Genomic DNA, 19,950 nt, shown 5'->3' on the forward strand with positions numbered 1-19,950 from the left:
GGCGGCCCCGGCGCCTGAGGGGGAGCGGGCGGGGCGGCGCGCGCGCACTGCGGCTCCTCCGCCCTGCGCTGCGGCGGCGGCGGCGGCTCCTGGCGGGATCAGGTGGGAAAGGTGGGTGCTGAGGCTCTACCGGGGGCATGAGGGAAAGAGGAGGAGGAAGAAGAAAAAAAAGAAGAAGAAGAAGAAGAAGGTCCAGCTCGGGCAGGAGCTCGGCTGGCTGGGGCAGCACGTTCGCGCTGGGTTCAGGGGCTGCCCAGCCTGGTCCCTCCCGCGGAGCCTGCGGGGTCTCTCATCGCCCCCGCGGCCAGAGAGCGGAGCCCTGGCTGGGGATCCGGCGAGGCCGGTGTGTGCCGTGAGTAGGTGCTTGCTGCTGCTTTATTTCCGATACTGAAGCGGTTTGTAGGCCTGGGGGACACGGCCGCAATATAGTGTTGTAAACCTGGTTAATTTTAATTATATTTATTTATAATTGTTATAATTAATATTAATTGAAAACCCCACAAACAAGTCGTGGGGGGATGGCTACCAGTTGGTTTTCCAAAGCGGCTTCATCCTCTGCTTGCTCTGGGTTTTCACGACAGCTTCCACTTAACATTTACACTTTACACTCCTTGTAAAGATGTGCTCGCCTCCTTTAAGGAACAGCTTGTAGCCTTACCAGGTACCTTTGGGAGTCTGGGCTTTCACAAAAATATATTTTGAAAGAAGTATATGTTTAGGTTGATTAGGAATACATGTAGAAAATTGCTTATATAATTATCTTAATTATCTTTGTTTTTAGTAAAATATATTTGTGACAACGAAAGATTAGTAATTTTTGCTAATAGGCTTAAAGCAATGCACTGGAGGCAGGGTAAAAATAATAAGTTTATTAAAGTTGTATTGAGAGAATAATCTGAGGGATCAAATGTACAGGTGAGCTAATTGAAATAGGGTGCTGCTGAATGCTTACTATCATTATTAAATATTAGTTAAACATTAGTAATTTGAATGTTTAATGTTTAATCTTCTATCTGAGTAAAAAATAGGAAGCGTAGTGAGAGTCTGGTTTTCAGCTGTATCTTGAGATCTCTAAAGGCCTTAGACCAGCAAGGGTCCAGCCAAAGAAAATGAGAGCAGGGACAAGAACCTGTGAGGTAAAATGAGTAGTGCAGTTAAGAAAATCAGGGAATCTGAGATATGAAATTCCCTTCTGTTAAGAATGGGAAAAACAGTCTTATGGATGTTGCAAAAATGCTGAGGTAGTCAGTGGAGCCTTTGTTCAGTTTTCCTGGAAAGGCTGTGCTCAGATATTTGCTAAAATGGAATAAAATTACATTATTGGAATGCAATTAGAGTAATACTTCTTAAAAAAAAAAAAAAAGAGAAAAGCCAGATGAGCTCTGATCCCCTGAAGGATTCTGAGGAGGTAGTTTGGGAAGGGAATCTGTCAGTAAGTAGAGAACAATTAAAATCAGTGTGTGCACAGGAAATACTCTAGTGTGGTTTGTTAAGAGTAGTCTAGATCAAACTTTTTTTTACAGTAGTCAATGCACTTAATAAGGAAGGAATATGAGGAGTCTTTCTTGAGTTTTACGGGATTTCTGCCATTGTTCAAGCTACCGAAGTGTGCTCTAAAAATAATTCTTTTAAAAGGTCTTTTTTTAAGAGCTTTTGAGGCCGACTTTTAAATAACTCACTTTTAGACAGGGGTGTCATGAAGCATGCTCCTGGAGAGTTCAGTTTTGAGTGTATTTTCACTACTTCCCGTAATGTTGAACACAAAACTGGAAGGATTGCAAGCACTGTACAGCTAAGGGTTCAAATTAAAAACCATCTTGGGAAGATTTGTAGCAGGTTGGAAATCAGTGTAACTTGGCTCGGTTAACAAGAACTGAGGGAGGAAGAGAACACAGGAATAAAAAAATCAAAGGCCTGATTAGTGGAAAGAGTGTCAGTGAACAGCAAACAGTATCCCAAAAAATACTGGATATTTGTACTGCATTTGAGCACTGTAGTGCATAGTAAAACAGCTATTAATTGAGAATTATTTTCTTTCACCTAACCAGATGTTGCTTTGTCACGTTAACTAGTGTGAGTAAAAATAAAGACGGGGAAGTGATTACTCTGCTGAAAAAGGGCCTTAGCTGAAATGGTCTGGTTATAAACAATAGTACTAGATACCTAGAATCTGCAAGAATATTTGGTTTATAAAACCTTGTGAGGGGAGCTTGAAAGGAATAGACATTCTAGAAAGGAAGAAACTAAGAGCAGATTTGATGAGTGCCCTCACATCAATAAAAGGGTTGCTATGTAAAAGCCAGTGATTAACAAGTCTTTGAGTTCTCTGTAGAGCAAGAGATGCTTGTTTTTAGGTGATACTTGATTTGGATGCTAAAGGAAAGCATTTAGCTTTTAGGCTGATGAAACCTGAAGCTGGCTGTCCACAGATCTCTTGCTGGAGAAGTAAATGTCTGGACAGACATCTCTTGGACCCAGTCTGGTCTCTCAAAGGCCAGGTAAAGACAGGTGTGTGTTTAAACAGTTCTATGCATACAGGGTGGTGGAATTAGAAGCTTTAATAGGGGAAAACTGCTTTGGAATCTGCAATTTTCCTTGAGCCTGGATTTTTATGGAGCTTTAGTAGGAAAGGCCCATGAGGTATCATTCAGTGTCTCCTCTTGGGTGTGTTGTGTGCTTACAGAAGGGTTTGCTTGCAGGTGTGCACCTTTTAAAGGTGTCTTCTGCTGATACGCTGAGAACAACCAGCTATGGTTTGGTTGGGAAAGGCAGGCTGTCCAACCATTTAAATCCATTTCACTCTGTTCAGAAACTGTACTTGCTAAAACATCTTCAGTTGGCTGTTACTTCACAGGGATGGGATGTTTTTCAGAAAAGAGCAAACTTCTCTGAGGAAGATGAGGGATAAAGAGTTCAAGGAGAGGGGGAAAAGGCCGCTGCTTTGTCTTGATCAAAGGATGTGCAAACCACAGAGTGGAAAATGGCAAAATGAAAGTGTGGCTTTGATCATGTCATTAAGACATTCATATAGTCACGCTGTTAATATGGAAACAGCAGGCTGTTAATGATCTTTTGGAATAACTGGATTGGAAAGTAAGAGATGTTTCCAGCCAATGCTTCTAAAGATACAGTGTGTCTTTTTCAGCACATGTCAAGGAGAAGGGCTTCTAGAAAAATTAGTTGTTTTTACATAGCCTGAAAAAGGAAAGAAGAATTTTATTAGGTGGCTGAAATTCCTTTCAAGCTAAGTATTTGTGTCTCATTTAAAATAAGGTACTTTTACTTCTGCTAGTAAAATGTCCAGAAGTGTTACTTGAGTGAGCTGGCCTGTTGTTGCATTGTTTTTCCTTAATACTTCTATCAGCTTTCAGGTTTTAAAGTTCTGAGAGTATTTCAGAGCTTCAGCAAAGCTACCCAGAATGTGTTGTTCTTGAGCAAGAGTTCTGTCATGAAAGTCTGATTCATTTAGTTCAACCATTGAAAATTTTCAGTCTTTCTCGTCACTAGCACACAATATGTGGCTGATTTATTTGCCAGCAGTGGCTTGGAGTTGAAATTTTGGGGTTTGAGTAGCTTTGACTGTTAGATAGAAAGAAACAAGCTCAGTTTAAAACAGTAGGAAACTTAAATGGGGTTTCTTGCTGTATGTTTCAGACCCCCAAAATGTAATGCCTCAAACTTTTGAGAGCCAGTGCAATGCAAGTCTTGCATTATTAAGTTATTTAGAGCTTTGCTGTGTGTGCTGAAGCTTATAAGAAATCTCAACATCATTGTCTTAAGGGATTCTGCATACCTGAGAAATTCCAGTAATTTTTGCTAAAAGCATGTGTAATCAACTTTGTGATGTAATCTGAGTGAAAAATGTAATTCCTCTGATTTACCTTTGGTGGGTTTTGAGGGGTTGATTGCATACTCCTTGCATCTTAAGGGTGAGATTTGGAGTTTTTCATTCATTTTCTCTTGAAGTCAAAAGAATGTCAAGACTTGTTGGTGATAATATTCAAAAGTTGTTTTTTATGATGTTTTTGAGATGTGATCACTTGAATTACAAGTGAACAATTTAGCTTTACTTTGTGAGGTTGAATTTTCTATGTATATTTTTAGAGGTCGGAAGAACAGCATTTCTGGTGTCTATATAAATCTGAGCATTAAAGTGAATGCTACTCAACCTCTCTTAGTTCATTGTCACGAAAGTAAAAAAACTGCACAGAGTTTGGACTAGCCATTTGAGCTTTAAAATTCACAAGTCCAGGAAAGTAGTCTCCCCAGTGCTTAATAAACATACTTTGAATTTTGGTGCAGCATGGGGGTTGGACTAGGTGATTTTTGAAGGTCCCTTCCACCAGTCCAAACCATTCTCTGAAAAATGTTTGTCTTTTCAAGTAGCTGTGAAGTAGATATTCTGTAATTTTTTTCCAAGGTTTTTTTTCTTTAGATGGCATTAGGATTAATATTTGTCAATATATATGTGATATCTGTAGGATTTGCTGTGTAGTGTCCAACCTCTCTTCTGAGAGGATGGTGTTTGAACAAGGGTTTTGTCTGCAGCCTTTTGTTTTGTGGCGCTCACTGTTGTCAGTATTTAGATTTTTCTACATGTGTAATTATTTCTTCATGTTTTCTTTATGGTAGTTAGGACTGCAGTCTTGTACTTGGGAAAGCAGGTAAAATACCTGTGTCAAGTCTTATGTTTGCAAAATTAAAAAAAAAAAATAGCCAAGGGACAGTAGAAAGTGTTTGGTGGACTACAGAATGCAGATTTCCTGTGTCCCACGAAGAATTTTTAGCTGCAGAGTCTTTGGTACATAGAAAATGTTGTCTCTGCCTTGTGTCAGTTCTGTAGTGGGTAAGACCTGGATCCTGGGGGTACCAGCCTAACTCAGTCCCTTATTTGCTGTCTGGGAGAGGCACTGGAAGACTTTCTCCAAGATTAGCAGAGCATGACATGATGTCATGCATGTAAGCAAAGGATGAGAGGTCAGCTCTAATTCCCTGACTCTTTAGTGCTCTAGGTTTAATTTTAAGCTTTAATGTAGTTCTTTTCATGGAACGTATGTTTCTTTGGAATTTTTTTTTTTTAGTATTTTAAGCTACTTCCTAGGAAATAGTAATGTGCTCTGTACTATACAAAACCCAACTTAATGAAGTTGTCGTATATGTGGTCATAATCTGGGTGTTGAGACTGACTGTGATTACTTGAACAATGCAAGTCACAAGTTAATGATTCCAGATGAAGTTGTGAAGTTAAGGATGTGGTCCATGAATAAATGTGACTATAACCAATTGCTACAAATTATACAATTTGTTTAAACTCCCATTTCTTATTTTAGGGAGAAGTATCTCTTGCTCTAGTTTCTGAATTTGCAGGTTAAGAGAACTTGTAAGTGTGACTGCTGGAGAGAATGAAGTTGTACTGCTAGCCTTTAAACCAACATTTTTGATTTCTTAAAAACCAAACAGAACTGTAAAACCCAAATTCTGAAACCCTAACTCTGTGTGCATAAATTAGAATGATACAAATAAAATATGTCTTTAGGATGTTTCAAGTGTAAGTTGAATTATTAAGGACACAAAATTTACATGTATGTGGAACCTCTTAGATATATTACACATATATGTTCTATATATTTATACATATTGCTTTATATATATATAAATAAAAGGTTCTACAGGCATGCAAAAATGTATGCTTATGTGTGTATATGTATAAACCACATATTCGGTGGGCTATTATAATAAGTGTGAGGCCAAGGAATTAAACTGTCTGTGTGAACAAACAAAATCCTTTAATTTTCCCATCAAGCTAAAAATATGTCAACTAACTCACTTCTTTTCTCTCACTAGAAATGACTACCCCAAACAAGACCCCACCTGGTGCTGATCCAAAGCAGTTAGAGAGGACTGGTACTGTTAGAGAAATAGGCTCACAAGCAGTTTGGTCTCTTTCATCCTGTAAGCCAGGTAAAATCACAACAACGATGTAAAAAGTTGCATTTATGTTTTGGGAGGAAGACATCCACAGCAGTAAAACTGCTGTAGTGTAGGCCGTAGTCACTACAAATAATTTTGGCCTTCTCTATATGTGATACAGTGTGAAAGTTATAACTGTATCAGAAATCCTACTATGAGGAGCTATCTCACGTGAACTAAACAGAACTCTTGCCTATTTTATATTAATTTTTTTCTTTTTTCCTTGCACAGTGAACAAACTAAACCATGTGAGCAGAATCACAGCTGGTACTCTGTAATTTGTTTCTATGCTTTGGCATTTTGTCTGGCTCTCTTCCATTTTTAACTAAGAATGACCACGCAGCTGGGTGACCTGCGTGTTCTGCCCAAACTTTGTGTGGGCTTAGCCATTACAGGGTTGCCCTAAAACCCTGCAAGTAAAATAAACCCATGGTCCTGAGGTGTAGTCAGTGATACCTGCTCAAAATATCTGAAAATCTGTATTCTTTCCCTTTGGGGTGGTTGAGTTGCTATTTCAGAAATATCTGTTGGGAATTGATCTGCTACCTTGCTGCAGCCTAGGGTCAATGATCCCTTTATGTCACAATATCATGCCCAGGCTAAATGACTTTGGTCTGATATCCTGGGATATTGTAGAAAAATCCTGTATGGTTTTGTTGCTTAAACAGGCTGAAGGAAATTTTTTATTGCAGATTAAACTTCAACTGCTGTATTAGAACTGCAACTAGCGTGGACAATCAATAAAAGGATGTGCGTAGTAAAAGGACGGATAATGGGGCAGTGGCAAATACAGATTTGGAGTTGTTTCTTTAAATGGGATGGCGTTAACTTTTAGGACTACTGTTTTTGCCACATGCTGCTTGTTCTAGCTAGTAACTTGAAAAAAAATTCAGGAGACTACTTGAAAAGGAAATGTCACATTTGGCTAAGATTTTATAATAAATGAATGGTCTCTGCTAATGATTTTTCTTTAGTTCAGCAGTTAAGTTACAGAATAGGTGGAAAAGTCTAAATGTTAATTGTTCTGGCAATCAGTATGAATTACTACTTAACCACTTGAAATTCCAGGACATGTTGACATAGTTTCACACCCCACAGACCTCAACAGTATTCAGCTTTTGCAGACTCCGCTATTTCAGTTTTGTGTTAGAAAAGCATAGGTGCAACTTGGATATCTAGAAATATTTCCTCATATGTTTTAACTTGGGGGACATTAATTTGTAACAGTTGAAGAAAAGCTACGTTTGCATCACAGAAATGGGATACTCAAGATTATCACATTTTCTTTTTCTTAGGGTTTGGAGTGGATCAGTTACGAGATGATAATCTAGAAACTTACTGGCAGTCAGATGGATCACAGCCTCATTTGGTGAACATCCAATTTAGGTATTAAAATATACTCCCTATGGGTTAGGGTGCTTTGTGTAACTTTATATTGATTACTGTTCACCAAGGTAGGAATTCTGGAAGTGCAAGAACTCCTGGGTTAGTTCTGTTACCCAACTGGTAACTAGTCAGATAGCATTTATAAAAATGAGATTTTCAAATGTTATGATCATTATGATCATAACTGCCTAAACAAGCAACAAAAAGGAATGCTTAATGGTATGTCAGTTGTGACAGCATCACATTTACTCATGTAAAGTGACTTATGTCCTGATTTTGTGTCTTTTTTTGAGTGTCATTTGGAGAGTAGATGACTGCTGTTAAAGTAGTCCTGTATAACCTGACAGCTGAGTTCGAGAAAACTTTTTTTATTCTGTCCTGTGTAGGATGCTTTCAGTACTTTAACCAAACTTGAGTTGTTTGTCACTTTTTTTTGCTTACTTTCTTGAGAAGGCCTTGGTCTAATAAGAGAGCCCATATTTGAAAAGCTAAACTTAAGCTTTGTTACGTACGTAGAGGTGCTTATTTGGCATCTGTTTCTTGGTATACTGACATTTCTGAAGGCAGGCAAAGGAGAATGGTGAAAATCAACTGTGTGCATAATGTAATGTGGAAAATCACCTAATTCTTTAACAGCAAGTTTCTTATGAATCACTAGGCACACTTATATTCATTTTCATTTAAATCCTTAGTTATTGCAAGCTAGCAACAAATTCATCCTGAATATTTTTCTTTATGATGCTTACATAGCTTGTTTTGCTTCTTGGCAGAAGAAAAACAACAGTGAAGACCTTATGTATTTATGCAGACTACAAATCTGATGAAAGTTATACTCCAAGCAAAATCTCTGTCAGAGTAGGAAATAATTTTCATAATCTCCAGGAAATCCGGGTAGGTCAATGACGCTTTGCTTTCTGTTTTAAGGCAGTTCTCTTTTGTTAGGACATCTGATGTAATCAAGTGTTTTTTGGAGATAAAATGTGGCATTGTGCTTGAAGGGGGAAGATGGCTGGGTTTATTTGATGTTTGCTTTTAGTTTTTGTCTTGTAAATTTAGTAGACTGGTTTCTGTTTTATTTTTTTAATCAGGCTCTTTTACCAAATATCATTATAGTTGAATATGTTCATAAACTAAGTTTTACTTTTGAGTATAGTTTTTAATCTTTTTAATACTGGACAGTCACTGAGATGTAAAAATTTTGGATGGGATGCAGTTTTTTAACAATATGAAGCAAAATCCAATTTTCGTTTCTGCAGATATGCTTAAGACTATGAATGAGACAGAGTTGGAGTGTTTTGTTAGTGTTATTATTTATAAAATAATAAAATCCAGTATTTTTTTATGGTGGTGCTTCTAGCCAGAACTCTAATAAGATTTGAGTTGCTTTAAGTGCTTAGTTTTGCTTACCTTTTGGTAAATGGTAAAAGCAGATTTGAAATTATCGATGATCTTGGTAGAAGTCCATCTTGGAAACTGATCAGGTTACTCATAAACAGGTATTTTGCTTATTCTGAGTCAGGGTAGCCAGCCTCATGTTTCAAATTCCTCTTCTCTGGAGCTCAGCAGTTACTGGCTGGTATTTTGGAAATGTTTAACTTACCAGCCTTATATGGCAGGTATTACAATAACAGAAGGATTGGGATGATGAGAAAAGGGTGGTGCTAAATGGTGGCTTGAATTTTTACTTCTGGGATTTTTATTGGTTTCACTTTGGTTTTCAGTCCCAACAATTCAAAGTCCCAATAGTAAGTTGCAAGTAGAAGGTTGTAGATGGTGTGGGAGTAAAAAAAGTGTAGTAGAGATGTCTGTTAGCATTATGTTTCTGTCTACATCCTTTTAATGATTTGTGATGTTCTCTCAGCATGTGTGTTTTGACTTACACTTTTATCCTAAATTTTAAATTGAAGGGTCTTAACGTGTTCTATTTTTCTTTAATTAATTAAATATTCTTTTGGAAGAAATTAGTCACCACATTATTTTGACTTTCATCAGCTGCAAATTCTGCCTTTCAATCTTCCTAATTTTATCATAGCAATTTGGGAATTGCACAGCATATGAAGAATGGCAGCTGGATCTTTTCCCTACTAGGCTGCGGGTCAGTTTCCCGAGTGTCCACTAGATGTCATTGTTGTCCTTAATGATCAGTTTGATTTTTGCACTTTTATTTGCCCTTTCAATAATTGAGTGATTATTATCCTTTTTGTAATCATGCTTAGTACAGCACTATACATATAGCTACCTAAGTTTCTCATACACTGGTAGACTCCCACTCTCGAGGGTATATGTGTTATTAACATATTAAAGATCTGTAAAGCAATTAAATGTATAACAAGTGTATTAGTTTTCTCCAGTGTCTCAGGCAGTATTTCTTTAGCTCTTTTCTTGTTAAACACGGGATTCTACGCATAAATTTATGTAGTTAAAAATGGTACTTCTAAATGAAACAAGTAACTAGGTTTTTTTTAATGGTCTGTGAGTGTGACTATAATATGATGCATGACAGTAATTCTTATGCATACCACATGCTCATGTGCCTTTTTTACTTCCAAATTTAGGAGAAAATACGGTCACACTTCTTGTTAGTGAGATACAATACTTGGATGCTGTAAAATGCTTGTGACTGTCATCACCATGATGTTACATGTTGCTATCAATTTTCATATTTCCTAAACTGCTTGATACTGTTACATTTTCCTTCAGTCCTGAAACTGTCTCCTTTCTTCAGCTTCTCTGACACATGGGGAGGTTATTAAAGCAGTGTGAACTGTTATGAGCTCTTTACAGAAATCTGCTTAATTATACAATGATTCCATTGGCTTCAGTACTGATTAACTGGGTGGAAAATCAGGCTAAAGCATTTTATATTTTTCCATGGATGTTTGCCCAACTCATAGTATCTAATGAATGTGTTTTCTTTTCTAATGGTCTAATTTTCAACACAATGCAATATGCTGTTAGGCTAAATTTTGTCACAAATATAAGATTAGTATTAGTCTGTATTCTAGTATGTAGGTGTATCTTTTTTGGAACCTAAGATGAAATTATTTTCTGAATAATTCTTCCCCCTCGTTTGTACCCCATTGTAAGGGATTGTGATGGGAACAGCCATCTCAATCTGGCAGGACTGTTCCCTTGTTTGCTGCAGTTAAGGTGTGTGCAGTCAGCCTTCTCCTATGACTTAAGTGCCTTTGTATCACAGCTGCCAGGCTTGGAGAGCAAATGTTTTCTCATTTCCAGTCATAGAGTTTTCCCACATGGTGGTACAAACAGTCTGGATGGACAAGATAGTCTGTAGAGGCATTTTTGGAACAGTATCCAGACTCCTCAGGATTTAAGTTATTACACTTTTTCATGATATGAAAATAACCCGCTGCAAAGGGTATGAGTGAAGTACTGTCTGTGAGAGATCTCTGCTCTCTTCAAGTGATGCTTACCTGCTTATTACATTTGTACTTCTCTGAGACATTTAGATCTTCAGCAGTTCATCTTGCTGTGAGAATATTAAGTGTTTTGATGCTAAGTGCACATAGTATTTCAGGGTATAGTCTCTATCCATATATAATATATATATACACACACCTCATAGTTGCAGGGGTTTCTGCTGTCAGCCTATCATGTAGACTCAGGTAAAAGCCCTGCAATCTTAATACACCTTTGATGGCAACAGTGAGAAGTCCTTGTTTTAGGTTTTTGTTGGGATTTTTTGTTTGTTTGCTTTTCCTTTGGATTGCTGTCTGGTTTGTTTTCAGTTTGTCTTCAGTTTGTCTTCGGTCCCTCTTGGCCTTGCCAGGTGCAAGCACAGCAGCCTCCCTGAGTGTGTGGGGTTGTGACTGAGCACCACGGACAGGGCTCCTTCTTCACTGAAGAGATTCTGCAGTAGAGGGACAAATTACCAACTGGAGGAATGCCCAAGCTGGGGAGCTTTTCCAAGAGATAGTTAAGGAAGAGTGACCCTACTGTAATGCCTTTACTCCTGCAGTGTCCAGTGACTGTAGTGAAGAGGTTGGACTTAGCCAGATGTTCTCTGGAACCCAGCAGTGAGCAATCTTCACCTATTTCCTGTATGTGGAGTAAACTTAGATACTGAGGAGTGAGGACATGCTAGCTTGTCATAAGGCTGTTGCAAGGTATTCAATCAAGGAAATCAAATCTCTAAGGTGCATTTTTAAACTGCTTGCCACTGAAGGTGGAGTACTGAGTTGTTATTCCTTTAGATTCCTGACTAGGCTTCAGGTACTTCGGTTAGAAAGCATTCCTCTGTATTCTTTCTTCCATTCAAGAAAAGAGACATTTCTGACCACTAATTATTCCTTGGGTTTAGAATGTCAATTAAAAATAGTCTGCTTTCTGCAAACTACTCTTGATGCTAAGAAAAGACTGAGTAAACTTTAGTTTTACAGAATTTCAATCTGTAGTCTTTCCTGTCTGTGTCTAAGATGCTCCACAGACACAATCATCACACAAGTTGTTAGTTTTGATTGTTATCTTCCTCTTAATGCTGGCTGAGTATGGATTTGTTTCATCAGGATGCACACAGGACCTGTTCCTTACATCTAAAATGCACTGGTATTGGAAATGTGCAAAGCAGGGGAGTAGAATGCTCCACTGGTATTGGTTAGTTATCAAGCCTTGTGATTGATGTCAAAGGTAGGAATCAAATTTTGGAAGCAGGGTTATTTCCATTTGATGCAGTTGGTACTCCGTACATACTTCCACCTTCCAGCAGCGGATATTTTGTGAATCCCCAACTGGGATGTTTACATGAAATCATCTTTACAAAAAGAAGGCAAATTAAATGACATAACATCACCGTTCCCTGCCAATATCATCATCACTGTAGGTGATATGACCTTTTCATCATTCATATGCTTATGGAAATAACTAATGTATTAGTTATTTCAATGCTTCAAACTGTGGAAATTATGAACAGGATTACAATTTTCCTGCCCTTTTATACTATGGAATGGTAATACATTAGAGCAGAGCTTACTGTGCAGTCATGAGAAATGCAGTTATTGAAATAGCCTGTTATGCATATGAGGCATATACAAATAGGGAGGTCCACATTAGAGCTAGTAGAACAGTGGAAGATTATTTTGGCCTACACACTATAAAATTGTTAAGCATTTTTATCTTACCTTGCTATGAAATGGTATATTAAGAGAAGTAAGCATCTCTTTTGTAGAGGAAAACTAAATGTGGTTTTTATGCTGTGGTATGTGTTGCATGTAAAAAATATTTTTTCTTTTGTTTCTGAGCAGTCAGAAACAAATCTATGAAGGAACCTTTTCTTGCCACAGAAGGGCTCAATTAGGGAAGGGTACCTTAAAGAGGCCCTGTATTTTTAATACTGTCAGTTTGACTTGACTTTCTGAAGCAGAGGAAAAGCCATGTGAAACAATATGGCAGCAGCTTCTGTGGAGGGCAGCAAGTTGATGAAGTACAGAGCTTTCCTCGAGGGAACTCAAGTACAGAGAGCCTAGGAACTGATTGGAGCACTGAGTTACATATGTGTGAAAGCCTCTCCTGGAGTTACAACCTTCTTCATGATAGTTCTTTTAAGTTCCACTGTGGAAAAGAAATTGGAAAATCACCACCCTCACAGTAAAGAACTTCTTAGTAAGATCTAATCTAAACTTTAGCTTAAAACCGTTCCTCCTTGTCCTATCACTACGTGTCCTTGTAAAATGTCTCTTTCTTATAGGCTCCCTTAGGTACTGGAAGGCCACAGTTAGGTCACACTGCCACCTTCTCTTCCTGTAGCGAGTATTTTATTACATTGTTTTATCTCTTTTCTGTGCATGAAGTTCTAGTAGGAGGGTTTGAAGAGATTTCCCCAAAATCTTTGTTAAATATTTTACTTATGTATAAGTCTTTCTGGTACCAGTGGCTTAAAAATTCAAATTTTTAAAACTGTATGTTACCAATGCAGTTAAACTGTCCTCCAGCATGATGGGGGAATCTTTCATTGGCTTTAATGCAGCATTCACTACTGTATTCTAATTACAATACTGTAAACACATTCCAGTCCTTTCTCTGCTGAGCCATGAGCAGGTTGCACACAGCGCTCTGTGTGTGAGGGCGAAAGAGTCAGATGTTTGAACTTTTTATATTAGTATTTTTTTTAAAAAGCAGGGATAGACTTGTGGCCTTACAGCAGATATAGAATGCTATAGAGCATATTACGTGAGCATAATCTCTGGCACTCTTTTGAAGTTTGTAGGATAATACTACTGTTGTAGAGTAGTAATCATATAATAGTTGTGATAGTTATCATATACTACTGTTATAGAATAGTAATCATCTTGTAGGAGAGTGAAGTGGTTTGTTTGTATTCTATGCAGGTTATCTCTGCTATTGAACCAGTATCCCTCCCAAGTCAAAGTTTATACCTGACTGAAACTTGCAATTGTGTTGTTCATTTTGGTACCAGATTATAGCTGCTTGACATTTTTTGTTCAAGTGAATTAGTTCTGTGTAGGATTGCCTGGCTTGAGCTGGTATCATTTACTTAAAAGCTTCCCAGAAAAAGCACCATACACACTTAAGTATAAAGTTCCTTCCCATTAAGAACAGTCCTTAAAACCTATTGTTTCCATTTGTTCATCAGTTTGTTATACTGAGTCAGCTTTTCTTGGTGACACTTTTCAGAAAAGTACGGTTTTAGTGGTGCTTTAATATTGATTAGGTAGATGTTAGAGATTAAATATACTGTGTACACTTCTGTGTTGTTCACCAAGTTTATTGCTTTATGGAGTCCATATTTCATTATTGATTATCTCTGTGATTGTCTACTGTACTACAGACTTCCCAGATTGTTTCAGTAGGCTTTTCAATCTTTGTAGTACCTCTAGAATACCCAAAGCAGTTGAAGGGAGCTGTGAAAAACTGCTGGTTTTCCTTGATAGTTTCTTACCTTCTCTATATCTCTGAAAGATTTATTCAGGGAAGACTTCAGTAATGAAGATCAGTGTACCAATAGACTAACCCCCTTAGCATTCCTAATTAGTAAAAATGAAGAATCTCTTCTTCACAAGAAGATACTGTTATGAAGGGAGTACATGTATGGTGAAGGGAGCACAAGTATGTCTTAATAAAAGTTCTGTGAGAGTAGGGTCTGTCACTTTTCTCCTCTGCAAATGTTGCCAGTGGCATGGCCATGCTGCTCATATACAAAAATTCTAGCTAGAGCTGTTGAATAGTCTTGGGTTTTTGTCCTAATTTTATTTTTAACTCTAACAACTCCTGCACCTGATTTGCAGAGACACACACACGCACATGCATATATTGTGCTTCTGGCTTTTGTGAAAGCATTTTATGTAGCCTTCAGCCCTTAGAGCTACATACAGCTTTGTTTCTTTTAAACCATGGCTTTTTCTTTCTAATGCCTGGATAGAGCAGAGATGCTGATCTGTCTTCCTTTGATAGCATTACCAAATTTTTGGAGCTCTTAGAGAGATCAAATGTCTGTGTTCTTTAGCTCCTAGGAATTGGTCCAAATATGTATATTGATGTACAGTAGATCATATCTATCTAAAACAGTAGCCCCCATGCCCTTTGCTCCCTGAAATTTCCAAGTTGTAATCAAACTTATGTGCTATCAGGCTGAGGGAAGAAAAGCATGTTTTGCTTTTACATGCTCAAAATGTAGTGAAAATCCCTGTGGACAGTCGTGTTTACAAGGGTAACTGTCTGCATTCAATTGTGGGTTATAAAAGTGCTTGCTTGAATAAATACACAGAGCTATCAGACAGAACAACCAATAGTTAGCTGGACTAATTGACCTTGTCAGTAGAATAGAAACACTTGCAAATAAAATTCCCGTTGCCAGCAAAGCTGCAACTGAAAACCCCTGAAGAAACTGTGTATATCCTCTAACTATCTTGGAATGCAATGATTCAGGCAGCAGACATGTGCAGTGGGAGGGGGCAGGAGGGGGGAATCATTAACCAAGAAAGTTGTACGTACCAGCAGTTTTCAGTGGGCTCTTTTTGCAGCATGAGGCTGTATGCATTCCTCAAATCATTAAGTAGTTCACTTTACATATTCAGAATTATGTTTTCTACCAGTTGTTACTACTTTTACCATCGCTTGGGTCCCCCTGTATGATTTGTTTTGCTGGTCTGCTTTTATTATAATGTAGCCTTTTCAGAAAAGGCGAAGGTGTTTGGCTGGTAACCACAGCATGTTGTAATGAGGGTGGAGTGTGTTTGTCATTCTGCAGCAATGGTTGACTTTCATGAATGCCAGTGTCTATAACCACACAGGCTGTGGCAGTTTATCTTTTTGAATATATTCGGATTGCATAACAGTGGAAAAGAACCACAGTAAATATCAGAATATCTGGTCTTCCAATCAAAAGAACGATGGAACCATTTTTTTAACTTTACCCAGTGATGAGTCATGTATCTTCCCATTAAAAAAAGGAAAATATTTCACTCCAGAAATAAGTCTTCACAAGTGAATTAGTCATATATCAGACATTTCTTTTTAAAAGTTTGGATAATGTCACACAGGTGGAAGTAGTATTTAAAAAAAAAGGAACAGTGAAAGGCACAACAGGCTTCACTGTGTACTATAAAAACATGATTTTATTTTGGTTAGAAAACAAAACAGGAAAAATGGCATTTGGAAAATAAAGTCTGAAAAATGGTCTAGTTAGCTGCTAAATAAACTTCAGAGATGAAGGTTTAAAAAAACCCCACCAAGATCTGTAAAAGGAGGAGGGGGGGAATAGTGTATTTCACCTTAAGTAAGGGACAATGTGTAATAAGGGATTTTGTGGTTTTACAGCTCGGTGCATGTGTTTGAAAGCTGTTCTCTCAGCAACGTGGGTGGCAGGTTATGCTACCATATAATGTATTGTAGTTGGCTCTCCACACTTGTCAGGGTTAGCGTTCAACCATTCGGAAAATTTTCCCATTGTTCTATCATGTGAACCAAGGCTAGTGTTGAATTCCCAATAACCTTCTGCAGGAAAAAGAGGTTTAATTAGAAAGTTTGAAATTTGATTACTTCTGTTATTGTCTTAATGCACTTCTCTCTAATTTAGGTGTTTATCTGCAAATGCAATCAATTTTTGCTCAGAAAGATGAAAAGCAAACTTAACTCTGTACTGCAGTTGCTTCCACACTTTAAAAAGAAAACTTGTATACTCAATTCTGTCTTTCTTCAGCATTAACACTCTATTTCCATCTTAAACATGTTTGCTTTAGATGGATCATAGCTTTTGGCAGCTACTGCATTTTTAGCAAATAATACTGTTTCTAGTAAGAGTTGCAAAAAAAAAAACTTTGTGTGAGGTCCTTGTAAACTGAACCTTGGGAACGTTATGTTATTTCTGTATTTTCCCTTCTTTTGTGCTTCTTCTCTATTTGTGTCATGGTTATAAATTACATCGTTTGAACTAGAGAATTAAAAACATTTCATTTTGTGATTCCTGTAATTTAAAAAAAGAGAATGTTTGTTTTATGTGTATTTTTTTTTCTTTTTACCTGTTATTTCAGTAGCTGGCACACAGAGAAATAAGCAATTATGGTATTGAAATTCCATTGTGCCAGCACCTCCAGGGCATAATCCAAAAAAACCAGAAAAATCGCCTGCTGGGTTGTATGCAGTAAGCTTGTGTGAACATCAGTGTCTGCTGTTCACACATAATTTTTTACTGGAAGTTCCTGTTGGAATAAAGGTTCTGTGTTTGGAGAGTGTACTGGGATACCTGTTGGTCAATGGTTTTTCAAAGTTTGTAGGGATTTCTAATTACAGTTTACCAGTGTAGGCTCACTAGATACTTCTTGCAGATAATCATTAATGTTTCAGAAGTAAGAGAAGCAAGCAGGGATTTGGCAACATAAAAACTGTAACAAGAAAGATCTTGGTGCTTGCTCTTCTCTTCATTTAAGCATTCTCTTGAAGACTGAACATGGGAGTGAGGAATAAGGTGGGTGGATGGAGGGGGAGGTGACAGCATGACAGAAGACACTCACATACTTAGTTTCTCTACTTCAATATTTAACCCCTTCCCTTCCTTCCCTCTCCTTTTTTAATGCAAGTGTGGTGTCTAGCTGACATTTTAAAACATACAAGTGCCTCCAGCATTACAGCTTATAGTGGGTGTCAGTGCAATGCTCACCCAGAACGTCTTCATGGTGCTCAGTCAGGCGAACCCCCTCAGCTGATCGGAGTTCATTTGAACTGTGGTTTACGAAACGTGATCCTGTTCACTTGCAAACTGGAGCATGTAGCAACATCTATTTTATCTCTTATGTTTGATCTCTCTGCACTTGGACAGAAGGATGGAGACCCTGGTAGGCAAACTGTTTAATGCATTTTTTTACTTGGGTGTTTGAAGGGGTTCCTGGTCACATAAGGCTTCAAGGTTTGAACTAGGGAAAATGAATATCTTTGTCTTCGTTGGCTGGCTGTATCATTTATTGGCTTTTGGGGAAGTGGATTCTAGACACCTGACTTCACAGTTATTTAGCAGAGCAAGGAGGTAGATACCATGGAAGAAACTGTCTGGAACAAGGGACACTTTTTTGATCTCAAGAAGGCGGCATGTTAGGGAGGAGGTCTTGGAAAAGTGCAGCAGACCTTTATTTGGAAGGGAAATTCTATTCTTCTGTAGTAAAGGGCCCTGCATAGTGCATGGAAATTGTTAAATAAAGGGTTATTTCTCTATCCCATTTTTCTTCTTCTACCCTACCACATTCTACAGTCATGCTCTTTCCCATTCTGTAAGTTCTGAAGGCTTGAGTAATCCAAAATTATCTCCTCTGGTTTTGGATTCCAAATGTGAAAACATCATGGGAGTCACACCGCCATCTTTTGCTTGAAGGATGTTAAAGACTTGTGTCAAAACTGACAGTAAGATGCTGCTCACTCACTCCTGCTTTCCTCTTTCTAGAGAGGTTGCTCACCTTTGGGAAGCTTCTTGCCTTTAAGCTACTTTTTTCTACACTGTGAAATGGATTGGGAGGATAAAGTCAGTGAATTATAAACAATCATCTTTGATTTACCTGATTGCCTTCACAGACTTAATTGTGGAGAGTAACTAGAGGGAGCACTAGATATTTTCAGACATTAAGAAGTGCCAAATACATGCAGCAAGGTCAAGTCCAAGATTTGATTCTGATCCCTCTGGGTGCTGCTACTAGCATAGTATCAAAATCCTCCAAAAGTAAAGCCAGCAGTCAACATTTAATTTGGTTTAAGCATAAGAAAAGATATGAAAGGAATGGGAATTTTCTTGGATACCTAAGAAAGTTTTAAGCTGTCATCTCAACTGGTGCTGGTCAGCTGGCACAGCACACCTTATTTTCTGTTTCACTTAAACAACTTGTAGGCACCAGCAGCTGGAAACATCCTGTGACTGTGTTCACCACCCTTTGCCAAACCAACAGTTTGGCAGTGGGGTGGAGGGAGGAAGTGGCCCCAGTTTAGCAGAAATTAGGAGCCAATTGGCCCACCACTTATTATTCCCTGTATGTGTGGCTTCCATGTTATAATACTTTTATTTGCATCTGTACAAATGCAGTCAGACTTGGCTATTTGCAGTACATACTGCCTTGTGGCAAAGTTATCAGGTGTTGCTATTAATTAGGATTAAAAAAACCCTGAAACAAACCCATTAAATGCACTGGATGTGCCATGCTTTGTCAAGTCAGCACCAAAAAAATCCAATCAAAAATTTCCATAAATTCAGGTAGAAATAAAGGAACAAGGGTATTTTATGTAGGCACATGGGGGGGATTTTATAATTACAATCAGCCTTTTTTTTTTTTTTGTCATTCCTGAAGCCTAACATTCTTGTGGAAAGCTGAGATTATTCATGGTGTCACTAGAAAAGTAGTTGCAGAAAGGAATTCTGATGTAGTAAATTAAAGCACTCCTCAGTGTTCAGAAGAAAATGCTACCTGGCAGGTGGTAGAGATCTAGAACAAATCCAGGGTTCTTGAGCAAGAGGCTCAGTTGCTTCAGAGCTGCCATCATGGCTGTTCTTTCCAGAGTGAGGTCTTGCTCCTGTGATTACTGAAATGTTGTTTTGGTCAGAGATCGTGTGTCTGCATGTAGCTTTGATGAGAACACTGCTACACAGGGTATAAATTCAGTTCTTTGCTAAGTTTTATTGGGTGGTGTATTGGGTTGACCCTGAGTTGATGGACAGTCTTTAAGACCAATTACGCTTCTCACAATTTACATATTTAAACCGCACAGAAAGGCGGGACTTCCCCTTTTGGTCGGAGCTCGCCTGCTGGGAGGTGGGGGCTCCGGAGCCTCCCGGCCCCGCCGGGCCGGGCCGGGGCCACTGCCCCTTTCCCCCCCCTCCCAACGCTGTGGCACGGACCCTGGGTGGCTGGGGGGGGACTGCCTCAGAGCCACAGGCAGCTCAAACCAGCCATGGACTGCTCACAGCTAAACCCATCCAGCGCGGCTTCTGGGGACCGGCGGGTCCCTCTCCTCTCCACGCGGAGCCGGCGGAGCCAGCGGGAGCCGGCAGAACCTCCTGTCTGCAGCCAGCACACTTCGTGCTGAACTGAAGAAGACACCACGCAGCCAGCAGCACAAAGGGAGCGAGGCTTTTCCCACCGTAAA

The 19,950-nt window shown here is 38.7% G+C and overlaps 1 protein-coding gene across 4 annotated transcripts in view; it reads left to right on the forward strand.

Annotated features, from left to right (window-relative positions):
* Nucleotides 1-19,950, forward strand: part of ANAPC10 (anaphase promoting complex subunit 10) — a 36,887-nt gene that overhangs the window by 1,240 nt on the left and 15,697 nt on the right. Inside the window, exons 1-4 of one of the 4 annotated variants that reach the window (XM_082281549.1) lie at nucleotides 20-111; nucleotides 5,845-5,961; nucleotides 7,266-7,356; nucleotides 8,127-8,247. In XM_082281549.1, the coding sequence (XP_082137675.1) occupies nucleotides 5,847-5,961; nucleotides 7,266-7,356; nucleotides 8,127-8,247 (327 nt within the window). In that variant the 5' untranslated portion in view covers nucleotides 20-111; nucleotides 5,845-5,846. Of the gene's footprint in view, nucleotides 1-19; nucleotides 112-162; nucleotides 361-5,844; nucleotides 5,962-7,265; nucleotides 7,357-8,126; nucleotides 8,248-19,950 lie in introns of those variants that run through there. The other 3 variants (XM_082281551.1, XM_082281552.1, XM_082281550.1) reach the window with 3 other exon arrangements.

This window comes from Coloeus monedula (assembly GCF_965178545.1).
Source record: "Coloeus monedula genome assembly, chromosome: 5".
In the NCBI taxonomy this organism is placed as follows: domain Eukaryota; kingdom Metazoa; phylum Chordata; class Aves; order Passeriformes; family Corvidae; genus Coloeus; species Coloeus monedula.